We start from the raw sequence: 11,969 nt of genomic DNA on the forward strand, positions 1-11,969 counted from the left end.
TTAAAACAAGGACCTATTCTCCAAGCAAATATAATATTCCATGTATTTATGTATGTAACCATCGTCATACCGATCTTAGACTGAACCTCAACTTTTTAGTGTGTGCCGAGTTGCAATCATAATCGTACTGTCATGATTTTTTTTTCTTTGTTTTCTTCTAAAGAAAGATGTTAATTTCCTCACATGAAATGCCCATGCCTGTTTCACACCTTGTTTTTCTTCTAAAGAAAAAAAATATAGTTTTAGTAGATTTCTATCACTTTATTTACTGAAAAGCCAGTAGTTGATTATATTTGAAATGAATAAACCTTGAGTGTAATAATTGGTGTTCCGTTCTTGATCAAAGCCATACAGAAAACAATACAGGACTCAAAACTAATATACACCCTGATAAAATTTATTTTAAAATATGTTATCTGATGTGTTTATATGTATATCTTGACAGTTTACGGAATGTGCTATATAGAAAATGGAATGACTTTCGATTTGGCCTAAATCCACTCAGTGTCATTGTTCCACCACTAGGTGTCAGTATTTGACTCAGGACTACGGTTCCCATGCTCCAGTGTGGCTTTGCCATCCAAGTCACATGGACTTGCACTGTGACAGGAGATAATGCTGCCAGGCTGTGAATTCTGTGGTTTCCCCCTTAAAATTGAACAGAGGGAGGATGTATGCTTTTCGTCTGTCAGGAGCTGTGACCAGTTGACCTATATCTAAACCAAAACGCAGAGGATAGTCCCAGTGGACTACACCAATTTGGGGAATGCTAAAAAGAAGTCGTAATGATAGATCTAAATCTGAGTCCTAACCATTACTGTATCTAAGAGATCATCAGGTGTGCTTTGGGAAATTAATTTGATTTATCATAATTAGTCTGAAGGTTAATTCACTATATCTATACCAGGGACTCTTAAGTGACAGAACAATCAAATGTTTTCCTTTTGTCAGGAGGTACATAACCCGTGTATCTACATTTTTCTCATAATCAAGCCTCAAGATATCTGTCTTGAGGCTTGATTATGAGAAAAATGGGGTAGCCAGGGGCAAAGGCAAACGAACCGATTGGGGCCCACTGGCCAATAAGCAACCCTAAACAAAAAAAAAAAGAAGATTTTTTTCCAATTGAACGAGGTGTCACAAACATCCCCCTTACACTTGTATCGGTAGTAGTTGAGCAGGAGTAAGCCAAACTTCTTTTGCCTGTTTGGGGTTCCGTACGGACTTTGATTGGCACGCTTCTTGGTCAAGTGTTTAACGTCATGTCGAAGGGTTTGAAATCTTGACATGTAATTGACTTGTAAAATCAAGTCTAAATAAATGTTGAAAGGAGTCCCTCCTGGAGGAGTTCAAAGTTTACTTAATTTTAATGAACAGGGCACGCCTAAGGCATATAAGCAAGCTACTTGGGGGATCATAAATAATATGAGGATTTTCTGGAACCATATTGTAAGAAGCAGATTGTTTTGAAGACCTAATATGAAATTGGAGTAGGAAGAAGTAAAACTTCCAATATTGACGTTAACACAAGGTAATTCAAAGCCTCACACATCAGAATCTGATGTACAGTTTCGTAATACTTGGTAGCAGTCAGCGAAGCAAAGGTGACGATTGTGGGAGGGGAGGGGAGGGGGGGCCCCCCCCCAAAAAAAATTAAAGGCTTGAGGCTCGTCCTTATGAAAAGGTCTAAACGTTCGACACAAGTTCACGTAAAAAAATGCTATGAATTTAATTTTCAAAGATATGACTTCAACAATCTATGTCGAATCGACCCATCCCTTTCTCAGTTCACATCGTGGTTAAATTTAAGGAATACAAAGTCACGTGTGTGCTCACGCTTGTAAATGATTCACCCTCCAACGGTGTCTCAGAGGCCTGTCAACTGTTTACTTGTCAACTCGAGCACATCCGTCTGTGGGCCGTACTGAGTTGGATTCCTGTGGCGCGCTGTTTTACATGTGCTCGGGTACAGTGGATCGAGCTGGGCCGCCCTCGTGCCGTTTTTCCTCCTTCCAACTCGTTCTCACGCGGCACTAGCATGCACGGAGGGAATCCGAGTGGGCGGGACTGGACGACCTACTTCTGGCCAATAGGGGAGCTCGCACACTGCGAGCTCTCAGCCAATCAGAGCGACAGCCGCGAGCGGACAAGCTCGTCTCCGCGTGCTCGGTACACGTGAGCCGTGGCGCTTTTGTACAGTACAGCGGGAGGCAACGTGGGAAAAAAAATCTGCACACTCACGTTTTCATTGGATTACTATTCAGGAGGGAATTCTAAAACGCATACTACCACGCATTCAGAATACGAACGTAAAGATGGCGAGTTGACAATTTAGTGGTACGCTTAGGTCGCCTTAAAGGGCCCGGTCACGTTAGCGGGTATGCTAACACTGTCAGTGTTATTTCCGCGAAGTAAACAAACAAGAACAAGTGACAGCAGCCATCTCTCCTCGAGGTGTGGCACGAGAGTGGGCGTTGCTCATAAATAATGGCGCAAGCTCGGAGGGGATCAGTCAAGAGTTTTGGCCAACCCTCTCCGGGCTTATACCGCGACGTTTGACGTCACGTAAGCCGCCCGTGTCTGTTCCATCTGAGCTCGAAGAGGAGGACGACGGCTTCACACACACACAACACACACACTGTGCCCGTGACTGGAGCCATCGGGTGCACATGAGAAAGAGTACAGACAGAGAAGGAGGAAACGACCCCCCTCCCGACACCCACTCCCACCACCGTTGGGTCCCTCCTCCCACTTCCACGCGACGGACAAGTGAGCGCGAGCCCAGAGAGAAGAAACATCAACTTGTCATTTGAACAACACCGACACTCGTCGATTTTTCATCTATTTTTTTTTCTGCTCTCCCCAAAACATCGATCCACACTTTCTTTTGGGGACTTTTCAACAAGATTCATTGCTCCATTTTTTTAAACAACTGGATATCGTTTTTCCGTTTTTCTGTTGCAATTTCACGCATTGCATTTTATTTTTTTTCCTCACACCACTATATTTGGTGAGATTTTTTCCACTCAGCTGATCCTCCCACACTGCACCGAGAATAACAACTTGGATTCCCCCCTTGAGGAGTGCAATGGAATACTTCGAGGCTAACAATCCTGCAAGGAGATAAAGGGAGGTTGCTTGTCATCTCATCGAAATAAGGTAATAAATGCTGCATGTGCTGTTAATACTATACTCGATATTGTAATTCTTTACTGTGGCAGCACTATAAACAACCCCTCCTCCTCTCTCCCCCCCCCCTCCCTGTATGTACAGTCATCCAAACTCCTATTGGTAGCTCCCTGTGGTCATCTTTCCTCGCCCCTTCCAAGTACACCCCCCCCCTCCACCCACCTCCACCTCACAGGTGTCTCTCCGTGACTCCCCCAAAATACCCCCTCCCCCTCCCCCTCCTGTAAGGCCCAGGATGTCCAGGCAGCTCACACAGCTCCCCACCCCGGACCTGCCCGCAGGTGCCAGCCCACAATTTGGGAGTTGTACCCAGCCGGCGGTTTCCCTCACCGGGGGGCACCTCAACTCCATGGCGGGACTCAAATCCCTCCTGCAGCATCCCATGAAGGGGGACCAGCGCTTGAGAAGTCCCTGTGATCTCAAAGGTGGGCTCTTGTTTATGTTGTGCACCACGTGACCCCGATTTCCACAAATAAATCACAGTTCCACCTGATGCCACGCTTTCACAACAAATCCGGATTATTAATCCACCATAATTCTTGCTCGATGCATCGTCACATATTATAATGCCCCCTCGCTTGGATTATAATCACTTGCCAATTAGTATCCAGACTACAATGTGTGTTTAAAGTCAAGGCTCACTTGCATTCTGAGCTCATGCCGTAGCGAGATAAGATCACGAGTATGCGTACTGCATATACGCCACGATAAATAACTGGTGCTGGCTCTCGTATTAATACTGCCATTCTGTTGCCATCTGATCCATCTGTGAGTTGTGTGCTTGTGCGAGGTGGGTGGTGGCGAGGGGGTGGGGGGGGGGGCATATGAAGGAGTTTGTGTAGAAGCGAATCTTAGTGTTAGAATTAGATGAGCAGTAGAAGCCACGTTTTCACTGATCGTGGTTCACTTCGATTTGGTTCATTTTGGTGCGATCCAGAATGGTGAACCCTGGTCTGACGATACGTCACACGTTATTAGTTTCCCTTTACTACTTGGACTTTGGAACCGAAAAAACTCGGCCGCTTGGTGGAAAACGGTACTCAAAAGATCCGGTTTATATCCCTCAAAATACAATTTAGTACCTCCTGTCAAATTGTTGGGCTCTGTTACTTTTACGAACCCCCCCAAAAAAGTGTAGCATACCAAACTGTATTTTGTGGTAATGGTCCTTAAGGCTCCAATACTATCCCTCAAACTATAATTCTCATCGACCCTAACTCTTGAGCTCCAAAGTGACTCTTACCTTTACAACTTTGACAATAGGAACCAAACAAGCAGAACAGAACCAAAACATACTGCCTAGTGGAAACAGGATTTAAGTCTCCATAGCTGCCCTAAAATATATAATCTATGGGCTGAATTGTTTGGTGACTGTTAGCTTAGCAATTTTGACAACAGGAACCATTAAAAGTGCACAAAAAAAAACATTTTGAGCCAAACTCTACTATTTGGTAAAAATGAGACACAAGGCTCCATATCTGTCCCTCAAAATACAGTCAAAAAGACCCCAAAAGGCTAATTGGTGGGCTCTAAGGTGTTAGCTTAGCAAGAGTGTTCCCAAGTTGGAAAAGTCAATGGTAGAAAGGCGGCACTTTTTCAGATACCGCCCAAGTGCCAACATTCTCATAAAAGGTCGGCCTAAGATTAAAAGTGAAATGACACAATACAAATGTTTTTTTTTTGTTTTTTGCCAAAAGATTAAAATTCTTCGTTTGTTTGTTAGACAAAGAGCGATCAATGGACCTGGACGAAGACTCGATGGGAGTTTGTTCCATGAGGAACACGTCCGGAATAGGAGGCGGCAGCGGCGGCAGCAACGGATGCAATGGCGGAAGTACCGGCGGCAATTTCAACCAGTTCCTGGGCCCTCTCTTGTGGGATCGCACACTCCCGGCGGACGGCGGCCTCTTCCAGCTGCAGTACATGGACTTAGAAGAGTTTCTGACCGAAAACGGAATGGGCAGCATGCACAGCAACAACAGCTCCAGTTCGGCCCAGATCCCCTCTCAGAGCTCCCAGTCGGCCGTGCCCAACCAGAGCTCCCAGTGCCTACCGCCCCCGTCCCCGCCTGGCTCTTCATCTTCATCACCCTCATCTTCATCCTCGCCGTCCTTGCTTGGGTTGGAGGTGGCGCAGCCTCCGAGCCTGACCGGCGGAAACGACTGTCTTCACGGTGAGTTCACTGACACGACCCGAGAAGCCTCACGAACCGGCGGCCGCTCGTTGCTGACAAATTGTCTCCTGAAATTGCGGATCGTGCAGTTCACTCGAAATGCAGTGTAGGCTATGTGATGCGTGTAATGTTCCCACAGGCTAGTGAGGGGATTTTAAAAGACGATACCACGGTGACAAAGCACTTTTCTGTCCTGTGGAATCAAAGCGAAGGCCCGAGATACTGTCACGGGGGGGCGGGGAGGTTATAAGCGCTTAGAAATAGACTTGAGGATTGAAACAATGCCTGAAATTCCCCCCGGGGTTCAAGTCTGGTCCTTTCAGCCTCAGAGGAGATGAGATATGTGGCATTCGAGGGAGGAAAACACACCACGGGATTGAAGTATTATGAGTCAGCGTCAGTATTTTACATGTGATCAATGTTCCCCGGTGTCAGAACACGATCAGTGTTCAGCCCAGGCCAATTATTAATATTCACCGTCATGGGAGGCGAGTGAGGTCAAAAGCGTTTCTGGAAACGAGACAGCACGAGAGAGAGAGAGAGCAGCGCGTGGAGTGTTTATGATTGCGTGTCTTTAAATCTCCCCTCACTTCACACGCCACGGCCATGTGCACGCGTCGCTACACGTGCCGAGGCTGCCTGAATCTGCTGGAGTGAGAGAACTAGAGGCGGGCCGGTACACATGGAGGTGGAGCTCGCACGGGGGAGGGACGCGCTGGGCTACAGGAAGACGGCTGCTGCTGGAAACTCTGGACATCTGATCGCCAATGAATAATGCCAGAAAATATCGACGTTGCTGAGACACAAAGTGAATTAATCACATTATCTTTAAATCCTTCATACCGCACTCGTAGACTGCTATTTAAAATGAATTTGGCCGTTTTTAAAATAATTCCATTGGATGCCTTCATTATTATCATTAAATTTCTTCCCTGATTGGCCGAGGGAAGTCACATGCCTTCCACAAGTCGCGCGGCATCCATTTTGTCACGTTCCCAAATATGGTTCCTCGGCCTGTTTCGTGAGCGAGCCGAACGTGTTAACGTCAAAACAGACGGATGAAATCTAACATATCGCTTAAAGCGAACCCGTTCTCCCTCAAGGACAAATTGGTTTATTCGAGCATGAATCTGAACTGGGGGTGGGGGGGTTCCAGCTGGGAAAGATGTTCCACTTTGGAGGCCTGTGGATAGAGCTTTGCACATTCCAGCAGAACGCTCCAGCAGCAGGTGGCTGCAACCGACAAGTGCAAGCCAGTAAACAAACAAAAAAAAAAAAACAAGTAAGGCGTGATGCATACCGAAGTTCTCGCAAGCGGTTGATTGTGGGAAAGTGTGACTCTGCCGAAATTGGTGACTTGGATAATTATTTGCTATCCTTTTATTTAAAAACTGGACATTATTTCAAATTGTCACTCACATATATTGATTATCATAAAGATACTGGTTAACTTCGTCACATGTCCGAAAATAGGCAAGAATGTTCCTCGTTGAATCTCCAAAGTAAAAACAGATGATTGAAAATTTTGTGTTTTAAATGAAAACAAAGATCAGTAGTTTGTTTTCCTGGAGGACTTGGGTCAGCTGAGAATATTTAATTTTGAAAGATGAGATTCCGAGGATTTGGAGAATTTTCATTAAAAGTCAAAAGGATGAATTGATTATCAAAATATTTGTTGTGCTAATTGATTAGTTGTCGATTAATCGATTAACTTGTACCGTCAGATTGGACAACAACACAATCGCAAAAAAAAAAAAAAAAAAGTGTAGAAAGCAAAATCGTTTGGATTTACTTAATTTGGTCACAAACATATTTTCTAAGAGAAGAGTACAAAATGACCACTTTTTAATCTTGTGCAACCAAAAGTTTTGATCTTGATGCGTTTTCACCTTCAAGTTTTCGGGCGCTTTGAGGACTATTTTCCTTTCTTTTTGGTCACCCTGCAGGCATCATTTGTGTTTCATCAATACCGCTGAGCTTTTTGGAATTTTCCTTGAGCAACAACAAAATACAATGCGTCGATGACTTGCCGATTTGATTTTTTTCGCAGCCACGTCCTTAGAAGTATTTGATGGGCCGTAGAAAAAACACCTTTGGCCCGTGAGCCATAGCATGCTCACCCTGCCTTGTTTGAAAAAAAAAATTTTTTTTTTTTAAAAAAACGACACAGACTTGGCTTTCATTGTCATCCAAACAGTTCAATATTCATCTGAAACTCTGCTGCTGCTTTGACATGGCCATATGGTCATCTCGTTTCTTCGCATGCCCTGTCAATACCACAGCAATAGCGTCGTAGCCCCAACCTAGCTAATATCGATTCCCAACTCTATTTTGGTCCCACGTCCATGACAAACGCCCTCCACATGTTGCGTGCGCACGGGACTTTGTGTGACTGGTGCTGAAGGTACATCACACCTTCAAGCCAGCTGGAGCGTTCGGTAAAAAAAAGACAAATCGGTTGCCCCACTTCATTCAACTGCTTTCAAGGGGAGGGCTTGCACGTGACATAAAATTTTCCATGTTGAGATCGCTCTGTTGTGAATTTGACAATAGTTTGATTGATAAAGTAGTCATAGAAGTATTTCTTGTGTAATAGATTATTCATGTCGCCGATGGTTTATAGATGGTATGCAGTTAAGAAAGCTGGAATGACATTTATGATACATGGAAATCCCCCCCCTGGTGGACATTTTTATGTAATACTGCATTTGTTTACTAATCTTTATGAGCCGAAAAACATGTTTTACACAAGAACCCAAACAAATTAATTTACACACAAGAAGTACACGTTAATACACTAGTTAATTGTACCTGCTGCCCTCTAGTGGAAGAGCATTTAATTGTTTTGCCTGTCACTGTACGTCACTGGCACAGGCAAGTTAAATAAGGAGAATTAACGGCAGTAATTAATCAGCCAATTCATTTAATAATATGTTTGGCCATTTAGTGAAATGACAAAATATGTATTACAGGCAGAACATTTGACCGCCTTAGAATACATTGTCCTTTCGTATTTGTTTAAATTTACAACGGTGAGAAAATCTGCAAAAATCGTCCGATTCTTTTTTTCAATGTTAAAGTTTGAATCTATGTCTCATAATGTGTTAATTTATTAATAAAAAAAAAAAAAGCCTAAAAAATAGGCGATTTTTGTGAACGTAAGATTAAGAGCTAATATTGCCGCATTAATTAGTTGCGCTTTATTAGGTACTTATACTGTATAATTCTAATGTCTCAATTTCTTGTGATTGCAGGGAGCCAGACGAGTATGAATGACTCGTGCGAGTCGCCATCCTCCTCGTCTTCCTCGCCGTCGTCCTCGTGCCCACCCTTGCTGACGCCCACGAGCGGCGGGCCGGATGGGGTGGGAATTTTCGATATGGATCCGTCGGACATGGTTTTGTCCAACGGGCCCGGCCAGCAGAACTTTGACCCCAGGCAGACCTTCAGCGAAGAGGAGCTTAAGCCGCAGCCCATGGTGAAGAAGGCACGCAAGATCTTGGTGCCTGACAACATGAAGGTGAGCAATGTGCACCGTTGTGCCACACACATGCACAGATTACTTAGAATAGCCATAGAAACATTTGTCTTTTTTTTTTTTTTTTTTTTCCACATAACCGGCACACAATCTCAGGTGGATATAACTGTGACTATGGAAGAGTGCAGATTTTTTTTTTATGACTATTTAGTTATACAAAATTATCATATATATATTATATTATTATGCAGTGTGTGTGTGTAAATTTACTTCACATTTTTTTGTTGTTTAATTATTTGATTTAATTTGTAGAAATGTAATCAATTAATATAATTTTATTCTTCTATTTTAATTATAGCGTATAGGCATGAATTTATTCTTTAATTTGTAATTGTTCTCAAACTTCTTATTTATTTTATCCATCTCTTTAATATATTTTCTATATTAATTGTATTATTCACTTTCAAATTGTTCTAATTAGTCATTTATTAATTTTATTGAAATATAATTTAAGTAGATGTTTTTATTTCATCGACGGAATGTATTTATTTTATTAGAAATTTAAATTTATTTTTATCGTTTCATTTTTTTTTACCTCTATTTGTTTTTCACCCATCAATGTGTTTTTATTTGCACATTTGCATTTCTTTGCTTTATTTCATACCTACTAGAAATATTTATTTTTTTTCTAATATTTTTTTTTATTTAATTTAATCAATTTTATTGATTTCTTTATTTTAGTTTGTCCCCCTATTTTTGTGTTTTCACATATTTGTTTTTATTTCATTCTAAATATCTTCTCCACACCTCTCCTTTGCTGTGGTCTTGTCAGGACGAGAAGTACTGGAGCAGGCGATACAAAAACAACGAAGCGGCAAAGCGTTCCCGGGACGCGCGACGCCTCAAGGAGAACCAAATTTCGGTGCGGGCCGCCTACTTGGAGCGAGAGAACGCCGCCCTGCGACAGGAAGTGGCCGAGATGCGCAAGGAACTGGGCCGGTGCCGCAACACCCTGAGCAAATACGAGAATCGTCTGGCCGACCAGTGATGGACGAGGAGGAAGACGACGAGTGAAATAAGCTGGATTCCTTTGGAAGACTTTGAATTTTTGGGGGGAGGACAAGACGGACAAGTCTGGAATCATGATGATGATGATGATGATGATGACGACGATGATGATTTTGAATGTATTAGGAGGATGAAGAGGAGGAAAGCGTGCGTACCGCAGCTCAGGTGTCTTGTTTTTGTCGAGCTCTTAAAAGTGACGGAGGGAGAGAATAATTTAACAGATGTGACTTTTAAGGGTTTTGCTATTGGAGAATTGTATATTTTTATAATACTTCAGAAAACAATTAGAAGGAGAGTAGAAATTTGGAGAATAATTTTGTATATTTTCTACATGACTAGCGGGGAAAGCTATCTTATGTAACGGGGGGGGTCAGCCATGGATGGGTATTTTCTTTTGTTTCTTCTTTTTTTTGGAACTCCTTGATTAATGTCGGGACGCTGCGGTGAGGGCGAGGACGCGTGTAACAATTGTAATATAGAGAGCAAAAATGATCTTCACGTCGTATAGTTCAACATTTTTGTGATTTTTACTTATGCAAACAACGCAAGCACTTATGTTTTCTTTGATTTACCTCCACCTCCACCCAACCCCCTCCCAGGAGTCCCACCTCATCTTCTTTATGTTGTGGAGAGCCGAGCCGAGACATTTGTGAATCTTTTTAAAGAAATTAAATTAAATAGACAATCCTCTGTAATTAGAATCTCCTTTACTACCCAGGCTAATTCTATCAGACTGGTACGCCACTGGTGAAATTTGTTGTGATGCTGCTTCTACTTCTACTCCTTTCATTCCCATTTTCTTTTATAACCGTAGTATTATAACATTTCACATTTTTTTACCTCAATGGTACTGGACTTTAACACTAAAAGTTTGACTTTATAATTTTAAAGCCTCATTTTTCCTTGAACTCATTTACTGCCATTGACGGCTAAAGACGTCAAAGATCCATTTTTTTTTCACTCGGCTGGTAGTGAATGACTTAAGTCAAAATGAGCACGGGCTTTTAACCCAGCCAATCAGCAAGCAAAGGTAATTCAAAAGAAAAAAAAATATATATCTATATGACAGATTTTTGTTAGTAGAACTATTTTTACAATTCAGAATATTTTTAAAAAAGGTGTTTCTAAGGGGAAACATTTTTGCTATGAGCTCCAATAATTTTTTGGGGGAGTTAAAATTGTCGTTCAGTGAGTGTTGTTGGAATGACCTTTGCTATTATGCGCAATTTCATGAAGATACGTCTCAGATTTCAAGCCAAGATGACTTCTATATTTTCTTTAGTTCAATAATTCCCCTTGCTCGACTTTGTACTGCATCCATGAAGCTCTCTGTACCAACATGTTCAGCGCGACAACTTCAGAGTGTGATTGTAATCCCTATCATGAATAATCACCATTACTGCTATTATTCTTCTTGTTATGATTATTATGAGGATTATCCCTGTTATTGTTGTTGTTCTATATTAACGACTGTTTTTCTTCCTTTGGATGAAAATGATCCACCTTGATGCACCTTGATACAGTGTCTGACCACCCCGAAAAGAAAGAAAAAAAAGACTATGATCTTCTCACTCTTTGGTATTCCTCAACGTGGCCCACGGACATTTACTGCTTGAATGGAATTCACCATTGTGTCCCCCCGAAAAACATGCCTTTCTTTCCAGGACGAGCTCCTCACGAACCCGGTGGACTTTGCTCGGCGTCGTCCTTTGGTTGCTTTTCTTTCAGCCTTTCTCACCTGCGTCATGTGATTGTTCGCTCTCTCCCAACAGGACTGTTGTTGATATCTTCACAGATGTGCTTGATCAATCTTTAGAGTGACTCTAATTGAACTACATCTGCCCCCCCCCCCCCACACCCTGTGACATCAGTGGGCTCAGCCGTATCCGACCCACTATGTGCTGGTTCTTTGGATGTAGTTGAGATTCCCCCAGAATTACACCAATAAAAGATTATTCTCATTCACCAACTCTCTGGTTTGTCTGTATTTATGGCATGTTTGTTGTTATTTGCATAGTCCGTATTTTTGGGACAATAAGTCACAATTTAGAAAAAAAAAAA

General features: G+C 42.4%; 1 protein-coding gene across 3 annotated transcripts; it reads left to right on the top strand.

Annotated features, from left to right (window-relative positions):
• The first annotated feature begins 2,183 nt into the window (after positions 1-2,183).
• dbpb (D site albumin promoter binding protein b) lies at positions 2,184-11,873 on the top strand. 3 transcript variants are annotated; one of them, XM_088306591.1, is made up of 5 exons: positions 2,184-3,159; positions 3,274-3,614; positions 4,913-5,362; positions 8,617-8,882; positions 9,673-11,873. In XM_088306591.1, exons 2-5 carry the CDS (start codon positions 3,425-3,427, stop codon positions 9,886-9,888), a joined length of 1,122 nt encoding a protein of 373 aa, XP_088162717.1. In that variant the 5' UTR covers positions 2,184-3,159; positions 3,274-3,424; the 3' UTR covers positions 9,889-11,873. The 3 variants fall into 3 exon arrangements, with proteins under 3 accessions (XP_088162717.1, XP_088162718.1, XP_088162719.1); XM_088306592.1 differs by having other exon boundaries at positions 3,418-3,614; XM_088306593.1 differs by having other exon boundaries at positions 2,186-3,159; positions 3,471-3,614.
• Positions 11,874-11,969: the final 96 nt, after the last annotated feature.

The sequence above is a fragment of the Idiotropiscis lumnitzeri genome, chromosome 10 (genome assembly GCF_059441095.1).
Source record: "Idiotropiscis lumnitzeri isolate Australia: NSW breed Sydney's pygmy pipehorse chromosome 10, RoL_Ilum_1.0, whole genome shotgun sequence".
NCBI lineage: Eukaryota > Metazoa > Chordata > Actinopteri > Syngnathiformes > Syngnathidae > Idiotropiscis > Idiotropiscis lumnitzeri.